We start from the raw sequence: 27,846 nt of genomic DNA, 5'->3' as shown, positions 1-27,846 counted from the left end.
AATTGATGCTACTTAACTTTCCCAAAAATATCAGCAGCTGTCGTCTTGTTGTGGAGGCAAAGGTCATTGCTACATAGGCGCTCATCGTGGGGCCCATCTCAATTAAGGGATTGAGGGTTATTGAGTTTAAAGATTGCAAAATCGTATCGTATCCATGAACCCAGATGTTTTTTTCAAAAGTTTACATAAGAATCTAGTTATATCGTAGAGGATTATATTATTCTATTTCCATTACGTCTTTAAAATAGGGACATTGTTAAGTTAAGTTATTTAGTACAGGGTGAAATATTTTTAATTCAGAAAGTATTCAGACTAGATCAAAAAATCTTTAGTCCAATGGATTATGCTACTGATTATGACAATTGGCATGTTATTCATATTTAGTGACTGATTGCATTTGTTATGTAATCATAAATTATAATGTAGAAAACTATAAATATTACTCTAATCACACACTCATCTCACTGATGATGAGGGAGCAGTAAACACATTCATGACCCAGGGTTGGTTCGTTCTGGAATTCTATCTGAAACCCAAAAGAAGGACTGAAGCTGAAATGAAGCAGCTACACTCAGATTCACACGTTTATCCTTGAATATGTGATTCAGAGGATCAAACTGCTGCGTAACATTAAGTGTGGAATTAATTAGTCGCTATCGCAGCATCTGTGAACGCGTTTGCCTCCAAGGGGCTGGAAGCTGGACCACAGCGTCTCATTAAAGTGTTATTAACACAAGCTTTGTGCGTTCATTCATGAATTGAATGATTTCTCACTCCAGCTTTGTGCTAGTGATCCTGCTGTGTAAGGCAGAATGCAGGGAGGGTTGCAAAATGCTCATGTTGTATAGATATTGTTAAATATTTGGGGAGATTGTCGGCTGGCCCATGACGCATTGAGCTTCTCTTTCCCTTCACCACTGACTTGACTTCTTCCCCAGAGTTCTTGTGCTTTATGGTTGCAGATCCTGGATTGTGGCTTCACCCATTTACTTTAAACTTCTCCCCCTCTATTAGACACTGTCTTTTCTCACCCATTGTGTAAACATTGTTATTTTCTGTGTTTTTCTCCTGGTAAAGGTTTTGTTTTGTCTCAATTTTGTTGAGAGTTAAGAACAGAGGATGTCACATCTTGTCAAGCCCTAAGAGGCTAATTGTTATTTGTGAACACTAGCTATACAAATAAATGTTGATTACTGTTTGGTTGATTGATTGATTGAATGATTGATTACCAAACAAACTTACCAAATTACAATTTAAAAGGACCTGCACATGTATCAGTGTCGTGTTTGAATGAAGCAGACGTTCGACCAGACAGTGGCGTTCGACCAGACAGTGGCGTTTCTGTCATGGCACCAAACTTGCTCATCGAACAGACCAGAGAGCTGTTCAGTGGCGTTACAGCTGCAGAATGTGGGTTAGAAGAGATGAATGATGTTGTTATTACACACCGTTACATCAGTGACAGCTGTGGGTCGACATGTTCTCATTCTGCGCCTGAGTGCCATCATCTAATATTTACCTCTGCTGATACCGGCCTGGCAGATAACTCAATCACTCCGCTTACCAGAGATGTGCGCTGCATGAATTATCTTTTTGTCAGAAGGGTTATAATTAGTCATGCAGGAGTTTCAGGGCTAAACAGCATTGGAGCCAAATCCAATACAATTGAAGTAAATGGTGATAGCCTATTGTTCTTCAAAAAAATAAAAATAAACAAACATTTTTTTTTTTTTTTTAATAAGCTCTTTCTACCTTGCTTTTATTTTAATTTCACTATTGTACTGGTTTTTCTTGTCCAACACCTTTCATTGTACCGTGTTAACGTGGATGTGACTAATACAACTTCTCGTATGTGAACTGACATGGTACAGTCCAACTCTGACCACTCTCTGGCAGTGAGCAAAGATAAATGATAGAAACAAAATAAATTGCTTCTTTCGAAGATAAACCTAATATTCAAACATTTTATATATTATAGTACTAGTACTCCTATTACTACAATAATAATATTTTTTATTATTATAATAGCATTAATAATGCCTTTATTTGTATTCGTGGTTTGGTGTTTTAGTCCCCTTTTCTCTTTTTTTCACATCACATCCTATCCTGTCCCTTTATAGAGAGACGCTTAATTATGCTGTCAGCCAATGAGCTTCAAGGACCGACTGCGGTAATCAATGAACTACACCCCTCACGTTCCCGGCATGCATTGTGTGGAAGTAGTGAGAGAGAGAGGGAGGGAGGGAGGGAGAGAAGGAGAGAGAGGGATTGATAGAGATAGAGAGAGGAGATTGGTCTGGAGGCTGAGGAGGACCGTGGAGCAGAGCGCAGAAGAAGAAGCAGCATCATCAGAGGAAGAAGAAGAAGAAGCAGAAGCAGCAGAAGAAGAAGAAGACACCGTCGCTCACTCAGGTAAATACTTCGTACATCTGCGCATTTTTTTCTTCGCAGCATCGTCCCAACCTTCTGTTCTCAGAGGAAGGTGCGTGCTTCCTGCTGCGGGGTGTGCGGGTTTGGAGGAGGAGGGAGAAAGGAAGAAGCAGCAGCTGCACCTCACAATGAGATGAACATCTCTCTTTTCCGGGTATATATTTATATTGATATTAGAGTGGGGGGGGGGGGGTCCCTCGGTAGCAGGAGAGATGCGATAAGCTGCGGGGTGACGTGTGAACGCGGTGTTTGTGCTGCGTCAGGCTGGTGTGATTGAACAGATGCTTTAGTGGTGTACAGTGGGATGTGTGCAGGGATTCCCGCCCCCCCCCCCCCCCCCCCCGAGTCATGTCTCTGCAGCCCCTCACCACAGGCTGTGTGTATGTGCGTGCGTGCGTGTGTGCGTGTGTATGCGTGCTAGATCACCGCACTGATGCTCGTGTCAACCCTGTTTTCATTTTCACTGGGATCGTCCTTTTAACAGACTGGGAAACTACAGAGCTGAGCAATATCATATCTTGATAATATTGTTCATACTGGTCAGTGTCGATAATTAGCCTGATAAACAGCAGAACATTTTTACTGCTGCACTTTCCATGTTGCTCGTCTGTTTATTTAATTTGTATTTTATTAGTTGTATCCAAATCACATCAAAATAAGCAAAGCACTTCCTCGGCCCATTTACAATACACATGTGGACATTTGTGGAATTAGTGATTTAAATATAACAAGGAAGAAAACGGTGATTCACTTTCCTGGTGGACATGGAGCCACTTTAAAATTGTGTGTTTATTCATTCATTTACAGTGTATTCATTGTGATGAAGACAACAAACATTTAAAATATACACATCAAATTCAATGTGATTATAGATTACTTCCTGCTCAATAATTTGGGAAAATATATATATATATCCAGGTATCTTTTATCAAATGATACGTGGCTGTTAAGCACCTAAATGGGACAATGTGTGCACCTGTTATCTACTAACTTTGTCTGCATGTTGTCTGGTGCTGGGCAGGTAATGGACTGTGCGTTTTTTAAGCACTCCGAAAACGATACTGATGGATCTAAAGCGAATCAAAATACTGTCTGTGATGTATTTCTGTTCACAAATCAGAATTTAGTCATTTCAGAATGAGAATCTAATGACCCCGGCTCAGGGCCAAGCTGCTGTCACCGGTCTAACCACAGCCACACGGTCCTGATGGAGCAGATCAAACAGAGTCATTTGATATGATAAGAGCTGATGTCGTACATACGGATAAATTGTAACTTTGTTTCTAATGAAAAACAACACCTCCACATACAGGGAGCACCAATCAGCCAATCAGAGGGCAGACTCACATGTTTCATCCATAACCAGTTATCCACTCTGTCTTCCAGCAGATGCTGCTGCAGCCAGTAATGATCCCCCACCTTTCTTCTTCTTTTTTTTTTTTTTGTGAATGATGAGTTGCAACAAGGCAGTGACCTTTATGTCCTTAATTAGCCGCTCGGCGTGCAGCCGCCTTCATGCAGGAAAGTGTCCAGTTTGTGTAGAGAGGAGACAACGATGCAGAGGCAAGCAGTAGTAATGTGGGGGCTGGTTTGCAGTGAATGGAGCTTTGAATCAATACGCTGCTGATGCTGTTTAAATGGAAATGATTGCCCAACTGCCTTTTTAGTCAGAGTTCAAATATGAATGGGTGGTACGTTGTGTTAAGGAGGTGCAATGGTTTGTTGTTCAGGATCTTTTGAAGTCATGCATGTTTCGCCGGATGATAACAAAATGCATGATGGTATAGAGCGTAACTTTGGCCGGCCACTTTTTGAACAGCCCTGACTACGGAGGTACATTTCATTTTCTCCATTGTGGTTTCAGAAAATCCTTAGAAAAAAGAGTTTTAAGTCTGGATGCAGGTCGACCAGCTCCGAGATGAATCATGACATTTGATTCTGAGCAGAAAACTATTTAAAAACAGAAAAGGCAGCAAAGGTACAAGACTATGTACATCATTCATTTTAGGGAGAAGGAAACGCTCATCCTATAAACTATTGCAAATTACCCTTTTACACTGACTAATGGAATTTAACCTGCTTTGGTGATTTTCACTTTGGGACTCTTCCTCATCTCTTGCCAACTTGATTTCCATGGCGGTGGTAAACATTTCCTCAGTAGCAGTGAGCTCTACCAGTCAGAGATGGCTTGTGCGTAGTCTACCTTGGAAGTTATCAATATTATGGCTAATAATTAATATCTCTAATCAGAAAATGAATGGGAAGTCTCTTTTTCTATTTGTCTAACCAGTCTGATGGTGCCTTGAGATCTTTTCCCGAGGAAGTCCAGCATGGGCTAGGAGAAAAAAAAAAACAAAGTCTGATACTCTTGTGGCATCTGCAGTGAGAAGGGAGGAGAGGCGACTGTGTGGTGACTCGGCCGTGACTCCTCGCCTCACCAGCTCATCGCCGCCGCCGCTGCTGTTGCTGCTGATGCAGACTCTCTGGCAGTGAGCGAGCAGACACCGTGTGTGTCACTGAGCACATTCTGTCGCTGCAGCCGTCGAGGTTCACAGTTCACCGGCGACTTTCTCCTTCCTGCCGGGCAGTTCTCCAAGTGCAGAGAGCCGTGAGATTTTCACTCAGGGTGTCCAGCTTCACTGTGTTTCATTTATAAGTCAATTCCGGAGATGTGTCTGCGGCGATGCTCTTGTTATCTAACTGCGTCGTGCCCTGCTCCAAACAGAGGCAGTGCAATGAAAGCATTTCACAGCGTGTTTTCATTTTTCATGCACGGTCTAAGCCTAATAGTGTCTTCACAAGCTGGCACTTTACAAGTTCGGTGATGGCTTATAAAACAAGCAGCAGGCTTCCACACATCCTCCCACAACTACCCAACACCATCTTTGCTGTAGGAAGTGAAGGATTTCAGTTCTAAATTCATTCTAGTACCAGCTTCACATCTGAAGCACCAGATACCATATCCATCTCTGATATGAAGAATGTCCCACTGTGATTCTGTGAGATTATTACCACTGCACCTTAGTACGACCGAGTTTTAGGGAAAACACGTTATATTATTATGATTTACCAACAGTTCCTCCTCCACAAAAGAGACTCTACTGTGTGATTCTTCCTTCAGAATAGACTATGTCTTTTCAAAGTCGTGATACTTTTGTATTTTGTTATTTATGAAACTTAAAATAAAACTGTATAAGATGCTCCATGTTCCTCATTTTATCGCAGGCGACAGACGACAGACTGATCGACTTAATTCTCATAAAATGTCATCTTTCTTCCCAAAATTTCCCTTTTAGTGACCCTGATACTCTCATCTCAGTCCTCTGTGGACATTATAAGATATATTGATTATCAGCTCTAAATATCAATAATAAGTTATTTTTCTTTTATAGTAATGGCCTCCGAAATGCAAAGAAGATACCGGTCAAACTCTAGTAGAGAGCACATAATACATCACATCATCATCTTTACTGATGATACCTGCGGACACATTTTCTCTGACACTATTCGATTTTTAATGATGAGCAATGACGATGACACTTTGTCAGACAAAGGCTTTATAGCAGGGATATCTAGCCTCCTGGTGCTCTCCCTGTAGCAACGGTAAGAAGGGGGCAGGGCGCCAGACACACAGGGACGATGAGTCATAATGTTACTGTTCCCTGTAAAGTACGAGTGCTGTGTTGCGTGGCTGGATTTCTGCATCGCATCTTCACAAAGGTAAAATAAGGATCGAGTTGAACAGCGACTGCAAAAACACCACGACATGAAGGACATGACGTGGTGTTTTTATCAACAGTCCATCTCATAGTCTTTCCAGTTTTGGGATGGTGTCATCTTCACTTATTTCAAGGTTAATTTGGAACTTCTTCACATGAAGTATGTCACGGTCCCTGTGATGGTGCCCCTGCAGAATCGTGTCAAGGGGACCATATGTACAGTATGTGGGAAATGTTTAATCCAAATCAAGTTAAAACATTCTACTTTACAGCCAGTGAGTCAGACAAATTAGAGGGCGTGTTAGATTGACAAGCATTGCTTAAAGCCAGAAATAATCTCATTAAATTGTGTTTGTCAGACTCTGATACCTGAGAGAAGAGGAGGCTCATTTGAGGCCTGGGGATATGTTTTCAAAAGAAACATAACTAATAATCTTAAACCAGACTACACGTAAAAACAATGGACAGACACAAAAATATACCATTTTCCTTTTTCCATTATTCTTGGAGCCTGAGGGCAGGAGGGCGTTACGAAAATCATAGCATTATTTTTAATAGTGATGTATTGTGTTACACTAACGACTCACAGGACTTGACGATCAAGAACACTTTTACTCCGTATCATTTTCACTGTACGGAAAGCTATGATCATCTATCTGGCAGTAAGCCCCACACGTTCCTTGTAATCTCCCAGGATGCCTTAAGGCAGGCTGAAAGCTGCCATTCCATCCAAGCTCTCCGTCTTCACGCTCTCCCACCTCGCTTCAATTACATTCATCCTCACATTGACCTGAGTCCAGCGCCCCCCTGCTATAACTCATCATGAATAATAAAAGCTGTGTTTGACCGCTCCTGGTGAGATGCTGCACATTTAAGATCGTTACAGTTTACCAGTGTTAAAAAATGTGTGTCTGTTATTGACTTGGTGTGTGAGAAAGGACGCTAAATCATTTACGACTAACATTAAATGCTTATGTTTCATGAGTCCATCCCTATAGATACTGGTCCTGGAAGTAGATTTCCCAAAATGTTCTCAATCGACGTTTCAGAAATTTGAATTATTAGAATAATTTAATGTCTTGAATCAGGCCGACCAGCTATGAGATGAATTGTTGCCATAAAACATTTGATTAGTACCACAAAAAAAATTAGATGATGGTATATTACTGTTATTTTACCATTGAAGAAACTACATAGGTAGCTAATTATCCCTCTCCAACGACTTCCAGCGCTTCTTCTTGATTTTAACCTTGTTGTAGTGACCTCCCCACCTGTCTTTTTCTCATCTCTTAAAAAACGCAGGATGTTTTAAAGGGAAATCATGGTCGCTGGGAGGTTAAGGTGATGTAACGCTGAACAATCTGAGCGTAGTAGCCAACGTGATTTTCGTGGTAACATTTCCATGGTAACAGCGGACTCCACCAGTCAGAGGGATACATTTTACACCTTAGGATTGTGGGTAGTGTCGTAGTTCTCCTTGTCAGCGCCAGTAAAAACATGATTGTCTTTAAATGCAGTTGATATCATACAGACTTGTGGCTTCTACGGTAGAGTATAATATTATTTCACAGTCTCATATCTTTTGCTAAGTCTTCCTTTTGATTTCGAAATCCATTTGTTGAGACACTTGTTTTCTATTGATCCCCAAATGGAAATTGAATATTCATTTCAACTGGAGGCTCCACCTTTATGACATTTTGTGGTTTCCGTTATCTGTCTTCTCCTTTCTGCCACATTCACTACTTTTATTCCATGTGCCGCAATCTGCCACAGCTCCAAGTAAGGATCTGCACATGCCCATCAATCTGCCATACTTCCAAAAATAAATACACACAAACTATATTTTTAAACAGAGTGTGAGATCGTTTTCACGAGGGGATGGTGCTCGGATATCACTGCGGAGTAAACTGCAGTCAGTCTCAATCTCAAGTGTGCCTCGCATCATTTACAAAAATCAGTATCTGGTGTATTCACTGTACAATTTGGAAATGCATATTTAAGATATTGCATAATTCAGAAATGTAAAGTGGGAATCACAAACGCCACACTGCCAAAGACGATGGGATGAAACTCCTGCATTTCCCTTCTCTAATTATTCAATGATTCCACCAGGCTGTGACGTGGAGATTCACAGAACAGCAATTCAGAATATGTGATAGATTTAACAGATTCACACTGAGGATGTGAAACATTTGTCCAACAGGAGTGAGCTGCAATCTCTCGAGTGCTGTCTTCATCACTTATATATGTAATTTTAGATGCATGTGTGTTTGTATGTATATATATATAGAAACACACACACACTGTTCATCAGCAGGGGTCCCTGAGTGTGCTGTGACATTATCCTGCTCTTCCACTGTTATTATTGAACAAAGCCTGTGATTACTGCTGAGCCAAATCCTGTTTGCTGCTGCAGTTGAAGGACCTTTCCGTTATACACCACTTACTGTACTCTACCACTAATCAGCGTTCAGCCATAGGATACTATCTGGGTGATATGCAGAAATATGGAGAATCAAATGTATGATTTGACCCAACAGCCACATCCTCTCTATTGCATTTCACACTGAGGCCAAGCAAGCTTTTTAGAATGGATCTTAGGTTATTATAAAAAAAAGACCTGAAATATTTGGATAACCTGTCTCTGACTACGTTAACATGGACTCAAATGATCTGAATATTGACCTTATTTTGAACTACAAGGGTACACAGAATAAAAATAGCTCACACTCATAAATATTAGTCTCCTAAGAATACAAATTAAAATTAAGATTCATGAATTCTATGAATAATTAAAGAAAATGCGGACCAACCTAAAATGTTGAAGAGAGTGATAAAACAATTCATGGATCCACTCCAAAATTGTTGTTTATTCAGAGTATGACCTTAATCAGTTAAAGGTAATCAGAAAATTAGTGTCTTTTTCAGACTATTGTCTTTATCTGGTTGATATCAGAATATTGGTGTCCATCTAAACGTGGGCAATGTTTCACTCTGCATCTCCCTCTTTCTTAAGAGACTTGTATCACTAATGTCTGCCACCAGGTCACAGGGTTCACAGCTTCCTCACAGTGCTGGACGTACCGCAGGTAGAGCTGGGAGGCAGCTGTGCTCGGCCACAGGGAGAAAGCAGCTTGAGAGCTGCTGTGAAAAGGAGGAATGTGCCAACAAAACTGTAAAGATAGTGATTTTCAGCAGACAGCCCCTTATCTGTCCAATGGGATCAAGTCGTGACAAAGAGGGCCGAGCTGGCAATCAGAGACCCTGTGACTGTAATTGCTATTGTTGGCTTTTTCATCATTATTCTGTCTGTTCTCCAGCAATTTTCTATGATTTGTCTTAAGCCCTGCTCGCATCTCTGAGAAGTTTGTGATTGTTGATGCAGAGGCATAATTCCAGGGGGGAAGCCCCTTCACTCAGGGATAAGGTGGGCGGTACAGCTTGGCTGCTGGAAGGCAAACTGCATCTCCTGTTTTACTGTTATTCTTTGTGACATCCAGCATCTGCCTCGCTGAATAGCTGCTGGGCAAAACACTGAATCCCCAAACTCAAGTATTTAAGGATGACTCTCGTAATATTCTGAGCTTTAACAACAAATACACTTTATAGAGCAGAAAGATTGAATTGGTTCGGTGCTGCCTTTGTGGTGAAGTCTTCTTTAATTTGTGCCTCAGAGCTCTGACACTGTTCAGAAACTATTAAATCATCATTGAGCCTCGACTTTGCACTGAGTGACGTGTTACGTCATTAGCATTAACACAAGCTCCGCAATAGTTTTTTTTAATCATCAGCTAAAAATAGTCTGCAATAAAAGAGGCTTCTGACCCATTTTAGAGCAATTTTAATAATTAATATTTTCTCACTAACCGTGGCTTAAAATGGTTTTAATGTAATTTAAAAGGGGTCATTTGTTGTGACAATTCCAAAAATAATTCACTTGACACACAAATTCACTTGACTTAGCAGTTCACCTGAAGTAGGGCTAGGAAATTTACCGAAACGTATCAAAACCGACATTTAAAGCCTCTCACTTCTCAGAGCTTTAAATATTGGTTCATTAATCGTATCATATCACCCAGCCCTGTACCTTCTTATATTGTACAGGTAGCGAGAACTACGATTTCCCATTTCTTATTTTACGTGTGCAGGATGTATACACATTCACCACAACTGACAACAACTTAATGAGGTCCTTATATGTCAGTGTTGTGTTTACAGCTTGTTTGGGCCACAAGTCCTGCTTAGATGACCCAGTGGAGAAGTTTAAAGAGAACATTAAGAGATGGACTATCAAGTTGTTCAGACAAAAAGAATTTAATTTGTTTATGCTGTTGAACTCAATTTATACAAATACATACAAACAAAGCACACCTCGTCATACAGTGAAATCTGAAAGAAGTCGCAGAAACCTCTAAATGACACCCGGTCAGTGGGATTACAGGTAATCAATACAGGGGGCTACAGAGTTTATGCTCCATGGCCTCTGTTATGTAACCACAGACCACTGACTTCTTTCTGGAGCTAGAAGATTCCCCTTTTGGTAATCGCTGCAGTACCGGACTAAGAACTATTTCCAGAGCAGCTGTGATCAGTCATGCTACTCACAAGCTAACGCTGTACATCCTCTATGGAGCTCAGATGTCAGATCCACAGATCCAGCACAGTTCAAGTAGACAGAAGCGACAACTTCATGCAAAGACTTCCTGTTGGTGATTGCCCCACTTCCTTTTCCTCCCGCTGTTGACGTGTTAGACCCTCCTCCCCCTTTAACAACAAAAAACACACTTGCTCCCAACACCGGGCACCTCGGCCTGCGACGTCAGTAACAAACGCACTTTGATCCCATCCCAGCTCCATTTACGATGAGAGTGACCCCCTTTCAATCAGCTTTAAGGGCTTCTTTGCTTCGTTGCAGTTTGATAGCTAATCTATTTGAATGTCTCTCCTCCGCCGCGCTGGGTTTCATGTGTTATATAACTGTTTCCTTTCTCTCACAGGGGTTCTGTCTGCTCGTACAACCAAATGAGCCTTGAATCACTGTTTCAACTTTGCATCGTCACTGAGTTACTTGCCTTATGCAAATCAGGTTTCTACAGTGAAAAACCCAATTAATGCCACAGCGGGTTTTGTTTGGCATTTGCATCTGAATGTTCTCCAGGTCTCGCTCTTTCCCCCTCAGCTCCCGCGTCTGCTAATTAGTGTGAGAACCAGGAAATGGAGAAGCATCACATTTGTGTATCTATTTTTATCAGTACAAAATTAATTAGTGTTACAAAATTACACCCTGAGCAATATTTCAAGAGTAATTGTGACAATATGTAAAAACATTTTTAGTTAATATTCACAATCTAAACAGTTTTCACCTCCTTGTAAAATTGATTGGTAGTAAACCGGCAGGCAGCTGAACATTTACACATATAACTAATGACAAGCATCATTAGGAATTGTGTTGAGTCATATTTGAATCCTGTTGACTAATGCAAGTTCAATATTCACTTTTTTAAAGCTCTGTTTTGGTTTCCACCCACTCCTGAATGAAAACGGTCTGTAGCTGTTACACTAAATGCTCCACATAAGATCATAACTAATAGTTTGTCAGTGTTGCTGTGTGATATGGGTTCAGGGGAAGATTCTTGTGTCTGCACCAAACAGCTTCCTGCTGTGGTGAGAATCAGGTGTAATTAGAGCAGTGAAACTCAATTAAAAAAAGTTAAACCTGTGGGTTGTATAAACCACTACAAATAGCCCACAAGTGCATACCGCTCTCAGAGCTGAGAGGAACTGTTGAGTAGTAATTTTCTGTGGGTTTATTACCAAAAGAAAAAGCTTTTACATAATTTAAACTTCTTTTCCCTAATGTTGAAAAATATTGATTTGTGCAGCTTAAGTATGACTATGACTTTTCACTAAAACGGAGTTGGGGTGAGATAAATCATCCGATTTTAGCTGATTATGATGTTTTCCCTTCTTTTGTCTCCTGTGCAGGATTTCAGTCATTCTTCCCCCTCACCTCCTCTGGCCTGACCGACGCACCAGCCCGTCACCATGAACTATCTTCGCCGGCGCCTATCAGACAGCAGCTTTGTGGCCAACCTCCCGAATGGCTACATGATGGATCTGCAGAGACCGACTCCTCCTGGTTCCTCCACTTCCACGCCGGCCTCCCCGGCCACAGAGAGGCGCCAGCCCCCGAGCATGCCAATCCAGACCCAGGGCTCTGGGTCTGGTGCAGGCTCAGACTCGGGCGCGGGCGCGGGCGCGGGCACGGGCATGGGCACGGCCACAGCAACAGCCTTGGGCACAGCCTCTGGCACAGCCTCGGGCACAGGCTCGGGCACAGGCTCGGGCACAGGCTCGGGCACAGGCTCAAAATCAGGCTCAGCTCCAGGCCTGGGTGCAGGGGGCTTCCTCAGCTCCTTCTCCAGCGTGGTGAAGAGTGCTCAGATGGCCCAAAACGTTGCCGCTGCCGCAAAGGCCAAATCGGCGGCAACATCAGCCGAAGGCGCATCTGCAGGGAATAGTCAGCCAGCCAAGCCTGTCATACGCAAGCCCAAGATCCTGCTGGTGATTGATGATCAACACACAGACTGGTGAGTGGAAGTTTCATGGTGTTAGCGTGTGTGGAGGCAGCTCACTGAGCACATAGTGGTCAGTTTAATGCATGTTTTATAAACCCTGCTGCTCATATCCCCCAAAAAATCACACAAAGCAGTCTTATAAATGAATTGAGTGTTTGAAAGTACATGGTTCAACAGAAAAATAACTGAACTGGGAGTTATCCATTTGCTCCAGTTCACTTTGGCTCTAGTAAAAATGTCCATGATCACAGAGAGCCATGAGCATCTTAGTTCACCTTCTCTCTTCACCGACTGCTTGTAACATCTTAGTATCTGTGTCTGGAAAATAGGCGATGACAGCTTGACCTTTGTTTCCAAAAGGTAAGTATGAAACAGAATCATTGAGAGCTTCTTTTCAGTCCTTTATCTCAGGTTTTGTTTGAGTGAACCTGTCTTGAATATAGCTGTCATCTTCAGCTTTTCAAAAAGAGGTTCTGCATATACATGTGTTTAAAGTACTAACCCACACTAGAAGATTTTAAACCTGATTTCAATAACGTGGGAGACACAGACATGATGAAAGATTTAACAGATTTTTAATCATATAATCTTCAGAACACACACACAGGACGGATAGGTTAGAAGGTCAGACCACACACTTGACATTTGTAGGAAAAGATTTCACAGTGGCAATTTCAGAGAACTGAAATCTCACCGCACTTGCCTGATATTCTTCTTCTTCAATTTTTTCTGAGGAACACACGCATGATTAAACATGACTTCAGAAGAAAATCAGGGAGAAAAAGGACTCTCCCAGCTAAAGTGGGATCTATTTGTGTATGAATTAAATGAACAAAATGTGTATTTGTAATATTTTGAGGTTTGGTTGAGATATGTTTGAACTTAATACACACAGAGAAATAACGACTACAGCTCCCCCATTAGCTCAGACTGGAGCTAGTTTAGCCAAAGCAATTTTTATCATTACAAAAAAAAAGTTTAGTTTCAGTTTCCAAAGGAGTGAGAGGTTGTATTGTTTGTGACAGACTTGTACGTCCTCTTGGCTTTCGCCGAGTCAGACCACGTTTCTATGTGCTGGAGTAAAAATAGTCATGGTAACAAGAGGAAGGTCCTTTGCTTCTGAGATGACAGAACAATAAATGAGCTTTAATGAGGAGAGATGACTCCATCCATCAGCAGCAGCAGCACACATGTGAGAGGCTGATATCAGCTGCCTTTTGCTGCCGCTGGATTGATTCCTTGCGCTGCCGGTGTTTGTCTCACTGAATCGATAAACCACTCTTCCATTTCATGAATTGTTATTCTGTAGCCTGACATTTGCCGGTAAATCGTCCCCCCGGCGAAACTGTTATTAGCTATTTCCAGCGCTTTGAATTTATTTACTGAATTAGTGGGGATCATTATGAAGCGAAGCATCTGTATCTGCGGCTCAGTGGGGAGATTAGGCCTCGGTCTAAATATGATCACTAAATTAAAGCACCCCGCTGTCAGCCGTGTCAAAGCCACAGAAATTGCTCTCAATTTTCTGAAAAGCCTGGCGGCCTCTTTTCTTAATGCCGGCTGGCTGAAATCCCAAATGGGCCCCGTTCCTCTTCACTTCCCGGTGTGCTGACATGATTCATCGGGGGATCATCCTCCCTCAGAAGCGTCCAGGCTCATTCAGACCCTGTGAGGGAGGGTCCTCACTCTAGAGAGAACAGCAGGGGTTGTTATTCACCTCACCAAACTCATTTACTTAAAAGAGAGAGTAATGGAGGCTTTGATAAGTGAAGGGGTTGGTCGCCATTTTCAGCAAATGAACAAGAGATAAACTCCTTTTTGTGACGCTGTTATGGTTGCAGCAGCAACACATGGACAATATAATGTAATACAGTGCAGCACCTCTGCAGTAAATCCTACCTTTTTATGGAACTTTTAATGTGTTATGCCTTTTTTATGCCTCTACGCCAGCGACAGCCAGGGGCTTGAGGCTTTATTTCGATCCCTCTGTCCTTCTCAGTCATGTTAACACGATATCTCAAGAAGGAAGTTCACTTAGACTCTCGGATCCATTTGTGTGGCCAAAGGTCAGGGTCACAGTGTCCTCACAAAACGTTTATTGGCCGTTTGAACATCTCTCAAGTCTGCCTTGAATGAGTGTAAAAAAAAAGTCTAGGTAGACTGGTTGGCAGAGGGATACAACTACGCAGCTTTAATTGCGGTTTACTTATTTATTTCTATGATGTCATAGTTTGTGGTGCTTTTTTCTTGAATTGCATTATTGCAATATTTTTGTTCAACTAAAACTCCCATAGGAGTGTCAATGTTACGCATATGTTATGGACATGTAACAACTTATCCATGTTTATTTTTATATGTATATAGATGTATCGCATTTAAAAATAGTATATATTAAAGATCAGCTTGGATTGGATTGGATTTGTTACTCAAACTGTTCCATATTTTGTCCACCGAGTGGCACTGTAGTTCAGTGAAAGTGCTTCACAGAGAAACACTGGTCACATTTCCTCACGCTGTTTCTTTGGGGAAGTGAAGGGCTCTGACCAGCAGATGGTGATGTCTGATAACCTCTGAGCTTTATCTGAGGTGCTGGTAGAGTGTGAGTGCACAGATGATCTGGAATCAGCAGCAGCTCCTCTCAGTTGAAGCCAGGTCTTCTTTTACACTGAAATGATTATTTTAAAGAGTGGATGTTATTGTTAATCTCACTCAGTCCACATGCGCTGTGTGTCCATATTAATGTAAATCTTGTCACTGGAAGAGAGTGAGTGAAATCGAGCTGAGCCCTTCATCCTTCATCCAGAGAAAGCTCCACTTACCTCTGTTTAGTCTCATCAACCTACCTGGACTGTGCGACTTCAGGGACGGCATCCTAAAGCTTTGCTGGAGCAGATGTGCTATTTAAACAACTGGCAACTGCAGCTGGACAGTAATAATTATCACCGGCATTGACATCATTATGTTAATCAACATCTCCCCTTTTAAACCTGAGATCATAGGACTCTAAACTGCGAGGGGGGGCTCCCTTTAGAGGTGGGCAGGAGAGTTGAAGGTTCTGTGCAAAGGTATTGATGGGAAGCAAAGACACTATGAGATGGATGCTTGTCGGTTCTCTGAAAACAATCCAAAGTTAATTATCTTACTTTGACCCAGTTTACAGTTGTAGCAGTGGCTTTGACACATGGTCCATGAAGGCTGCCTAATTATTTAAAAGACATTCTTACTGGGTCATAAGTTCCTTAAAATGTCCACACGCAGTCATGATACAAATATTTTTCGATTTAGTCTGACTTACACTTTTCAAGGATATGATTATTGCTGATGTGCATCACAAATAAATGTCCATAAAAGCACTTAAAATTTAAGAAAAGTAAAATGCTTCCTGTAAATCCAGAGCTTCCCTGTGAATCATGAGTAATGATCTGTGTCTATGCATTGCCAATCCCCCAAAATATTATAATAACAATAAACTTGAAGTTACAAATGCTTCACAAGAGGCTAAAACAACTATAAAGGAGCAAGGAAAATTGAGATATAAACCTTTAAATCCATCCAGAGATTGTACATCACTTCACAGTTTGGAGGCATGGTGGTCTTCACTCTCCTATCAGGTTCAGGAAACTAGAAGAGAGAGAGCTGATTGAAGATGGCGCACATGTTCATAGGGAGTTATTAAATCCTTGAGCTTGGGTAGTGTAAAGCTTAAAAAGTCATCAATAAAATCTTAGAATAAATATATATAAAGATATAAACAAATTTCAGGAGTAAGCTACTGCAGTTTAAGCCTTGCAGCAAAATTTCTGTCTCATGATCATTTTAAAATGCTAAAAAAGTGGCTCTTAATTCGAGTCACTTCCCTGACGGTTAATTTGTGTGACACAGGAATGTCACTGATACTCAGAGGCCACTTCAGAATCACAGGTCTGGTGTGAAAGAAGCAGCTAAACAGTTAATGCTCAGCCTCCTGAGACAAGTGCGACTTGTAAAAAAGACCAAATATTTGGCTGCTGCTTTGGCAACGTGTCTGTGTCATGGTGTCGGCCTTCTCTGTCACAGTGTTTGCTTTAGGAACAATGTGAAACCTGCTTTTGGGACAACGGAGTCCGCTCACTGCTGTCGATTTAGGCACATGGGGAATTACAGTAGGGGAACTGTGCAGTGCTTCTCTGGTGAAATCTCTGCGTAGGGCTGCTGAAAAGAAAAAGTTCAGATCAAAATCAAACCACCCTGGCCAAAGCTGTAATTTATTTTATGGCCCTGCAGTGATTCCAGATGTAATCTTGTTTTTTTTATTTTTAAACCACTGGTTAAAGTCTTCCAGGAGTCAAACAGATGTGCAATGTTTTTCACATATTTCCATGAATCAAAACTGTGGTTCTGTCGTCCATCTGTAGTTATGGCTTTGACTGGAAGCCGACAGAATAGTTTCTATGTGGAGGACAAACTGATCAGCTTCACCAATTTGTAATCGTCCACTAGGACATATTATCTGTCAGTGCCTAAAGAACACCACACATCTACATTTGATCTGTTGCAAAGAGGCACATTTTTGTCCTTCAGACGTATGACCATGCATCAAAGCAGAAAGAGAGGAGGGTGTCCGTCTGTCTGTCCATCCCTGCTTGCCTTTGGGTTGAATTTCCTCCTGGGCATTCCAGCAGAGAGGCTGAGGTCTCTGCGGAAACAGTGCTCTGTCTTGACAGGCTTGGCCTCCAGCAATGACTGGTCCACAATAGCAGTACACAGCACTGAGGCAAAGACTCCGAGAGCATCACCGCCACCACCAACAATCCCCCCTTTTCTCTCCCTGTGTCCCTGTGTCTCGCTCTCTCCCTCGCTCTCAGGCTGACATGTGCGACACCTTGCCAAGAAGCTGTCCATCTGTTTTGCGCCGTGTTCTGAAAGATATGAGCATCCGATTGCTCAGCTCAGCCCTGCTGCAGCAACACGTTTATTGCTACGTGTGTGTCGGCAGTTCTGCGTGATCCACTGCTCGCTCTGATCCATTTGAAGAGGGTTTTAATTTCATGTTTAGTCTAAAGAAGAGGCAGGAAGCCCACACACTGCTGAACGTCTCAAGGGCGAAGAAGAGGTGGAACATCTTCTTGTGGCTTCGCTTAAGGGGCAAAAGTTCATGAGCTGCCAAGTGCCAAGATTGCACAATCTCTTTCTCAAAACTTACTTAAAAGGGAAAAACAGTTAAGTACATAATCATGTGTCGTCCCCTTAAGTCTCGCCATTTCTTTTGATCATATCAGAGCGTTTCCTGATCCATTAAACATCACATCCCATAAATCTCTGGTCAGATTTTGGTGAGGCTGTAAGGGCTGGTGATAATAGCAGCCCTGTAGGGATACTTTGTTTTCAACTTTTACCACTGAAGCAACTTTGACGAAAACGGAGGGAAGTTATGTTGGGCTTAATCAACTTAAAATTAGTCGAATGTTTGATCGTCTAACAGACTGTGAAAACCTCTTTTCAATGTCAGGATCATTTTAATAGATGCAGATCTTCACACTGACTGCCCCACGTCCTGCCAGCTCCAAGTTGACCTCGTCCTCACGGGCTGACCCCACAAACACACACAATTTAGTTTGTTACAATGGTTTTAACAAATTATAATTTGCTCTCAGCCCTAAGCAAAGTTTTAGAATCCTGAAATTCATTGTTTTTGTTTTATGAGCAGTGATGTAACTGCACTGGTTTGGTTACTGAAATATGAATTTAAACCATAGTGTGTATGGAAGAGATGGACAAAGCATCTCCATTTCCTCCCTTTTATCCAGAAAGCCAAACCATCCTGGATACAAACGCTGGCATCTTGCACGTTTAGAGCCAGTAAGCTAGCGATTAGGGGGGGGTTGCAATATCTAGGTACCACTGATGCCCTCATCCAATCGTGAATCAAGTCAATAACCAATCAAATAACTGATTAAAAGTGGCCGAAAACTAATTTAATAACAGAAGTTATCGATGGACAATAACTATCAGTTCAATTATAAACAAACGTTCCATAATAATCGAAACGATGTGTCCTCGAAGGAAGAAAACATTTACTAAACCAACACATGTAAAACTTTTTTTTATATCTTTTGTAAATACTGCAGTATTAGCACAACATCAAGTTTAGAGTGGATACAAATAGGAGCAGTTGGTTTTTGTGTCCATTTATGACTCATACACTTTCTATTAATGGCACAAAAAAGGACATTTTCTCATGGTTAAAAAGTAAAAAAAGAATTCAGCTCCATGGTGTTTATTTAGTGGGCGTGTGCTCGACTGGGAGAAGGAAAGCCCGGACCTCTTTGCGGAGCTAAATGTTTATGTTGAAACGCGTGTAAAGGGCTTGTTCAAACCAGAGGGCCCGGCAGCCTGTAAATTAGATTGATCACTTGGAGTGACGACATGTTTTGCAATATATTGAAACACATACCATTCATTTTTTTGGGGCAGTGAGCATGTGGGCCCCGCCCCGTGCTTCATGGTGGCGGCGACGGTGGTCCAGGGTGAGAGGGGGCATTGCCTGTCTAGTATGTAGGTCAGACATGCCGAAGATTCACAGCTTTCAAAATTACAGAGAACGAGACGGCAAGGGACCCAAAACTTTTAAAGTCCAACAGCTGGGAGATGTTAACTTCAAGATCCTCCTCAGTGACTGTAATGAATGATAATGAACGGACGTAAAAGGACAGATGTAGGGGGATGAAAAACAAATAGGCAGACATGGGGAAGACAAGCGCAGGAGAAAGGAGGCTTTGTTTGGTGAGTGGCTCTGAGGACAAACGCTGTAAAAGCAAAATGTGTTTAGTAGCGGGTAAGTCGAGAGGCACTCTAGATCCCCAAAACAGCCTGTCCCTGCTCCGAAGGCCTCGAGCATGTCCTCAACCACACACAGCTCCAGCCTGAAGCCCTCAGCAGATGGTTCACTGTCCCTCTCCTGTGAGGGGTGAGAGTTCAGGGCTTGTACAGCACTGGGACACAACTATAACAATACAATGGCTTGAGAATGTGTGTTAGAGAAACTTCAGTCCACAATTTAACACAGGTCTACATCTTTTAGTTCTTATGTCACTGTCAAAATGACATGCTAGTCAAATAGGGGTAAATATGTATCTGTTGAGATTAGGTGTTTCTCCAAAATACAACTTAATTTAGCCATTTACTCTGACAAGTTCAACTCAGTTAATACTATTGTGGAGCAATAGTTACAGCCTTACATGTAGATAATGAATAAACAATGACTGCGTTAGTGTTGCAACTACCTACCAGAAGGTAGGAGCAAAACCTTGAGAACTTGGGAGAGCTTGAGGCAAAGTATTATTTTCACTGTGAAAACAGTTGGTGTTTTCATGCTATGAATGGATCCAACACATTTTTACTTATGGCATGGTGGTCCACTGTATTGTGAAAAAAAGACTGCTAAATGTTGACATTGTGGATGTGTCCCCGAATAAAGGGTAAGGCCGAACATCATCTGATGATGTATGAGCCTCTGGAGGCAACAGACAATATTTTGGGACTTCTGGTGTTGACAGCATATAGCTTAGTGAAGACTCTTTATTCTGTTTGCTCTACAAAGTTTACAGTCTGACAAGTTTCTATAGTCACGCAAGTTCCAACTTTCTCCTCACAAAACACAACTAGTTTTTGCAGGTGTTTTAGGTCCAGAAATTGTGGCTTATCTCTAGTAACTTCTATCTGCATATGAATTTCAGTCAATGTGCTCTCTCTCTTTTGCCCTCCCAAAGGCTGTTTACCTGCGGGCAACAAAAGCCTGCTCAAACGTGATTGGTCAAACTAGAAACGGACACCCAAAGGCCGCCGGCTCCAAAACCTTGCCAAGTTGCTTCTGCACATTCACATGCAGAATCTGTCGGTAGAGAATGAATGTGCCATAAGTGCCAATATGAAAGACATAAGGATGATATCCAGACAGGACTGAAAGTTGATGCCAGTTGGTTGGTCCACTGCTTAAGTCCTGACAGAGTCGCCTCAACTATTATTGAATGGATTGCAGCATTCACAATCATGGCATGAACTGTAATAACTGTGGTGATGCTGTAAGCTCACTCTCTGAGCTGTTATCAGGTCAGATGTTAAGTTTGTGTAACACTGGTTCATGACTAAATGACTGTAAAACTATTGAGCCAATGTTAGCCAACTTACTAAATGCAGGTGGTGAACATTGTAAACAATATATGTGGTAATATTGTAAAATTGTTGTACCAAACGTCAGTGTTGTACCGAAGAACTGCGGCTTCACAGCCGACTAGACAATGAGGTAATGGGAAATCCAGCCAGATTTTATCCAACCCAGGGGGGGTAGCATACAATGTATCTCTTGGTTTGTCACACAGACAATAGACAATGTATATCAAGTTGGATGATGTTGCTCAACTTCCTCTTACCCAGCTGTAGTGACCGTGGTGTAGAACCATGTAGCCGTGCTGAGACACATGATCGACCAAATGCGAGTTGTCAATGACGCTTCAAATTGTTTTTATATCATCAAATAACTAATTAAAACTAAACTTAGCAAAAACTTGAACCCTTGAACAAACAGTGTGATAAGAACAACCTAAAATGACAGTTAAACATATGATCTGGACTTTTTTGTATCTTTTTATCTAATCTGCTAACATGAAAGACCAGTCTTTAGGACCTAAACTAAAACCAGCCACTAGGGGTTTTCCAGATGATTTGGCTACACTTTTGGGGGGTGCTGTCTTTATCCATCTTTATATACAGTATATGTATAAGGAAGTTCACAGAATCAGACTGCAAACTACAAAGAAATCAGATATCAATGTAACTGCAAATAAAGTAAGCCACCAAGGCACATTCATGTCACATATTGCTGCAAAGAAATAATCACAATCTGGCTGTTTCCTTATACTGAATATTCTTCGTGTAAAATCATGAATTCGACACTTTGCATCTAGAACATCTGCTTCAAAACAAAATCCGAAGTATCAAGGCAGCAGTTTCACCTTAACCACATATCATAGAAGAAAATAAAAAAACAGAAAGACTGACCCTCGACCAGCAAGTTCCCTTTATTAAACGCACTTTATTTCACAAGCTGTTCTTTGCCCAGGGATTCTGCTCACTCTAAGCCCTGCAAGGTCAGATTCTGTAATCACGGAAAATATGAGTCATTATTTTGTCCGTCTCACAAGGTATTTTGGAAGGTCTGTTGAAATTTCAGCCCCCCTACTATCAAATAAACAAAAGGTTATTTTAAGGTTGTTTTGACTGTTGGGAGAGTTTGCAGCACGTGCACTGTTCTGTTTGTGCAGGGCAGGAATCCACATGTTGAAGTGCACGTATGATCCACACTGAAATCTATGCATTCTCTATATACTACACTCTTTGAAACTGGATTTCCATAGTTTAAATGACACATGGGCAGGACTCAACCTAAATTAAAGACTCTTAATCTGTATGAAAATCTCACTTTTTGGCTGTTCCTTAACGGTTTGTCTCTTTTTTCCAACGCAGGGCGAAGTATTTCAGAGGGAAGAAGCTGAATGGAGAGTACGAGATCCGGGTGGAGCAGGTACAGTGCATTCAATTATTCTGTCTAATGAAATGTTTGAATTAATAGTTTAAAAGCTTTAAAAATTTCCCAACATGTTGTAAGTGCTCTGTTTTCCTTTAGTTGATTAGTACTGTGAACTTCATAGGTTAGTCAGAAACCTTTCCTCAGGCTATACCTGCCACTTGCTTTCATCAAACACAATCAGGTCGAAATATAAATTGTAAGTGAATGTGACATGAAACATCTGGATCGCCACAGAGGCCTCCTCCATATTAATTGATGGGACATGGACCAAAGTAAGGAGTACACAAGTTTTCTTTCGATTACGTATTTGACGCTTATAAAAACAAGCGGAAATATAACTGACAGCTGAGACTGGCCCCGCAGTTGATCGAGTACGTGTTTTGGTGCAGCTCCACACCACGATCCCCACTGTGCAGCCTCTGGCTCCAAATTAACTGGGCTTCATTTTTGTAAAGTGGGAGGAAGTGGTGATGTGTCATCCATCTTACAATTTACAATTTTAGAAACTGTTCCAGTGAGATGAGACTCCTTGTGAAAACTAGACTGCAGGGAATTTGAAAAGTGGCTACCCTGACCTTTCTTAGCCAATAAGCGTTTTGATACATCCTTTCAAAACTTTATTCAATTTATTTATATTTAATGCTAAACTAGACTAAGCTAATCGCCACCTGGATCTAGCTCTGACAGACGAGAGAGTATCAATCGCCTCATCTATCTCTCAGCAGGGAGCAAAGAACCATATTTCCCCAAATGTTTTAAAGTAGCCTGATTATAATTCTGCATAATTCAGTGTGCACACAAAAATGTTTATAAGTCTAGACACGCAGTATTAACGGTGTGTAGATAACATCTAATTTACCTCAGGTAACTGGTGGGTCATACATCTGCAACCCATTGTTGAGACTGGAGCTGTCTTTGAAATGGTTTTTATGGGAGAAGGAAAGAGGGACCACAGAAAGTTGGACCGGTGATTTTACAGCCTCATTGCTCGACTCTTTACTGTTGTGGTCACATCCTCTATCTGGGAGGGGTGGCAGCAGGAGTGAGTCCAGATTTTTCTATGAGATGTGATTTTATTTTTGCATATATATTTTTTTTTTATCTGGAGGTGTCACAGTTAATGAACCCCAATAAAAACTGGCAGAGTTAAAGAGGCCCCTGGAGTTGATGTTGTGGGGGACCATACGAGTCCAGCAGAGCTGTGCTAAAAGGCCCACTGACCTACTTACACCGTGTTGGCTCCTCCATTCTTTCCCACATGCCCTGCGCACTGACGCTAACAAGTCAGTTCGCTAATTGCCTACAGCAGCCAGACTCTTCATAGGATTTGTGTGCACCTCGCTGAGAGCCTGAGGTAGACGGAAACCCAATCTCTGTGGGAAAACGTAGCAACATGCTGAGATGAACCCTTTTAGGGGATGACAATAAAAGCAGAGAGGCCCGTTGCACTTTCTTCCACTCTCTTCAATCCCATTTACTTAACTGGCTTGGAAACATCTCTACCCAGCAAATTTCAACGCTGACTTTTTACAACAACCTGCACCGATTCAAGAGCAGGGCACCTCGAACAATCTCGAAGTTATTCTTACCTGCTCATGTTGTGCTTTTTCCATTTCTTCTTTTTTTTTCCATTTCTTTTTTTCTCTTTTTTTGGTCTTTCAGTTTGAGGGCAGGACTTATTGATTTCTCATGCTTTCACCCAAAACGCTGCGCGTGCACTCATATAGCCCCTGCTTGTGCTCAGATTTGTTTTCTAGTTTTCCTGTGCTACAGCTTCAGTTCATCTCTCACTGACGCTGCTTCAAAGTGCGCATGAGACACTCTTCTCTCAGATCTCTCCTCTGCCCTCTGATTATTTTCTTCCGCTCTTGATTGAACTAACCTATGCAACCTGTCAGCTATCATCTTCATGCAGTTATCCATCTGAAGCGGCGCTCATAAGCCCCAAACCATCATAACTCTTCTCCACAGTGCTTGCTGCCATATAAGGAACAATCTTTGGACTCACTGCAAGCATGTCGTGCTGCAGTGAGGAGGGAGGCCTGATGCCAGTGTGTAAGAAAGAGAGAGAGCGAGAGAAGCTTTGATTCTCGGATGTGATAATTCATCGAGGCTGCCCTGCCACCTCTACCTCACGCAGCCACTGCCCCATAGCAAATTTGCGAGCCCATTGTTTTAGCTCATTCCCGCTCATTTCCATGACCCACTTTGAAGTTTCATTTGGCAGACGCCCGAGGTCCCGTGTTCACCGGGTAACTCTCTAAGCTCATGGGAGCACTGCTGGTGGTTCTTTTAACTCTTCTGTGACGAATAACAACACAGCTCTTTCATCACATTAGATTAAATATGTTCAGTCCAAGTCCTGTTTTTACAGTTTGATGACATGCAACCAGAAATGTAATATCAGATCTCATGCTTGAGAATTAGGAGCCTGTGACTCCTTTGCATCATGAGATAAAAATGTCATCTTGTTGTTTCTCCTGTGAACACTCCAGTATCACTTTTATTAAGTCTTCCAGTGGAGCTGTACGTGGTCACAGCTGAATCTTTGCAACAAAGTCACGGCAATGCTAACATGTTGAGGTTAAGCTGAAAAGTTATAAGATCGTAGCTGGAAAATATTTTTTCCTTATGAACAACTGGTGCATTTTCAAACAGAGCAGAAAGGCCTGATGTGTATCCGGCGTAGAAGACCAGAGGTTTTGTATTGTTTCATCCGACTACAGGGCAAACAGTTTAAACAACTTTCACCACTACCCACACACTTTTAAATTGATTAGCATTTATTTTGTATGAATGAATAAACATGATACAAAACATAAATTGAAGTTAATATTTGGTATCAGAGTATTCAGGAGTAAACTTGATCTACAGTACTTACAGAACGATTTCCGTTTTATTATTATTCTTTGATTAAAAGACCAACTCGTCACATGTCCGTAAATATTGCTTATAAAAGTTGAAATAATGACTTAATGTGCAAGCCTACACTTACAGCAATCACCACTGAGTGTATCAAATTTAGCTATTTTAGAATTAACCTTTTAATTCAAAAATAAAGAAGCCTGACCCCAGGCTCCGATGCTAGGCATTGTCAAAATGACGGTGGTCTGTTGTGAATATTTTACAGTCAAAGCCAATCGTGACGACGCGATGACACCCAACCAGCGGACCGCCTGACACTCTGGATGTTTACAGGTCGGAGACGCAGCAATCTACACGATTGCACAGATGAGTCGGTTGAATATGAAGAGGCCAGTTGTTGGTGAAAGAACAAGGGCCAGTTCTTCAGCGTGGCCGGACCATGTGTGGTTTTGGGTCGCGCGGGGCAACATCTGCTCGACAGGCGCATGACCTCAGCGCTGTCCGCGGTCCTTTCTGCTGCAGTCATGGCAGCTCACAGGCAGTTGGCTGTATGTTATCCGTAGCCTTTTTTGGGGGGGGGCTTGTATTTGCCCATGACATAGGGCATCTGGGTAGAAGTTGGCTTAAGACAGATGATTAAGATCATTCCTCTCAGACGTTCGACTGACCCAGCTGCCCTCGTGCCTTCGGTTGCCCGACTCATTTAGCATCTGTCTTACCTTTTAGCGTTTAATGACTCAATGGATTATTTCACTGTTGTACAAGGTTGGAGTGATTAGCTGCAACTCACTCTCTGTGGTGCATATGAATGGTTCACTGTACCTCAGACCTCTCAATTGCATCAGTATGTGATTCTAGCAAGTTTATCAGGAATTACTAAAACGTCCAGACATGGTCAACCAGAATGCATCAGCCCTGCAGACTTCACCTCATGTTATTTCACAGTTTGCCAGACAACTTTTGACACGTGCTACAATGTGGGACTTGTGTAACATTTCCCATTCAAATTATTTTTATCTCGGCCAGGTTTGTGTTTGTCAAAGTTTTCCACACAGGAAATAAAGAGGTGTGGAAGTGAAAGGAACACGCAATGTGGCAGAGAAAACAAATATTTTCAAATGAAAGGAAACCACGTAATACGAAAAAAACTTTTATCAACAGCCCTTCCACTGCGGAACAACCATCAACCATGGAATAAAATCAATGTTAAAAGGATTGAAATTATTATTTGTGGAGAGGAATAATTAGTGAAGTTAATTATGGCTCAGATCTGCATAGACAGATTTTCTTACTGGGCCTTCAGTGGCTCCTTGTTTGAGCTGCCTTTTATAATTCCTAATGATCATCACAAACCATAAAGTATATAGAGTATTTGTATTGAATCTGTTTGTGCTATCTCTTACAATCAGTGTTATTCAGACTAAGTATACAGTATCCACAGTATAACGTTCCCATATTTTAAAAAAAACTTAATGAAAACAGGGCTTTTATGTAGCCAAGAAACACTGTTAAACGGGAATTTAACTACCTACTGTTGTTCAGCAGCTACATTAGAAAACTAGAATAGCTCTCAGTAGAATGCAACATTCCCCTTATGAAACCACATTTAAATGTGCTACACATGGACCTGCACCAATTTCACATACTCGTATCTGTCAGATACCAGATATGAGGCCAGATTTCTTTCATCAGGATCCATTACTCCCTGGGAAAATGTAGAAAGGTCAAAAATCACCTAAACTCACAATGTTAAAGAAAGCGCTATAAAATTCCTGGATCAGCTCCCTGACAACAGATCCACGCCAAACTTTAATGGGTTCTTTCTTGGCTCATATCCCTTCCAAGTTTATTTTTCTCTGCTCTTCATTTGGAATCTATGAAACACATAATTCATATACTTCATATGACAATTCAAACCATTTTAATGCTTCAGCTCAAACCAACACTTCAACTTCATTTAGTTCTCCAAATCAGATTCTAACTCCTATTCTGACAGACGAGAGAGTATCGTGAAACTGAATTAGAATTTTAACACATTTTTACCTGTTTACAGTTGTTGAATACCTTCAATGCAAGCATTGCAACATTCTGCTTTTATAAGTTGTAATATATAGATACATGTATGTATATTAGCAATATGATAGCATTTCCATCAGCCACTCTCCTGTGGTGGAGAGAAATCATTGTGTTTCACATAAATGAATTAGGTAGCAGTGAGCCGTGGGAGTGACAATGGCTGAAACTAAAACAGCAGACTGTGGTTAAACCTAGTCCATGTATCACTTCCTGTTTTCCTTTCCCAGGCAAGAGCCGCTCCAAGACAAGTGTCTGAGTGTGTTACCGTGATGGTAACCATGGCGCTGTGAAAAGCCTCCTGTCCTGGCTTCTTGGCCTGTGCCCCGCACCAGCCACTTCATCCATTACCGCCCAATGACAGTGGCTGTAAGCACTCCTCTTACCCAGAACCAGCCAATCAGAGGGGACATAGGCTGCTCGGCCCTTGGCCAAAATGGTGCCCGCTCTCTGGCTGTATCTGGTCGCAGCAAAAGTCACCGTAGGCCTCTGTGTTTGAGATGGGACTTGATGAGGAGATGCACTGATGGGAGATATGTGTGTGTCTGGGATTCACAGTGCGTCTGGGTGCGCTACTCATTTAAGAAGGCTTTTTAGCCAGGCAAGAGCTGCTGAG

At 41.8% G+C, this 27,846-nt stretch overlaps 1 protein-coding gene across 1 annotated transcript in view; it reads left to right on the top strand.

The window, feature by feature from the left end:
• The first annotated feature begins 2,297 nt into the window (after positions 1 to 2,297).
• LOC133948905 (synapsin-3-like) overlaps positions 2,298 to 27,846 on the top strand; it is a 94,751-nt gene continuing 69,202 nt past the window's right edge. The window contains exons 1-3 of the mRNA XM_062382984.1: positions 2,298 to 2,412; positions 12,135 to 12,739; positions 22,229 to 22,286. Coding sequence (XP_062238968.1) covers positions 12,195 to 12,739; positions 22,229 to 22,286 — 603 coding nt within the window. The 5' untranslated portion in view covers positions 2,298 to 2,412; positions 12,135 to 12,194. The remainder of the gene's footprint in view (positions 2,413 to 12,134; positions 12,740 to 22,228; positions 22,287 to 27,846) is intronic.

Source organism: Platichthys flesus, chromosome 23 (genome assembly GCF_949316205.1).
Source record: "Platichthys flesus chromosome 23, fPlaFle2.1, whole genome shotgun sequence".
Classification (NCBI taxonomy): Eukaryota; Metazoa; Chordata; class Actinopteri; order Pleuronectiformes; family Pleuronectidae; genus Platichthys; species Platichthys flesus.
Note: the sequence above shows the minus strand (reverse complement) of the source record. Positions and strands in the feature narration are given on the sequence as shown.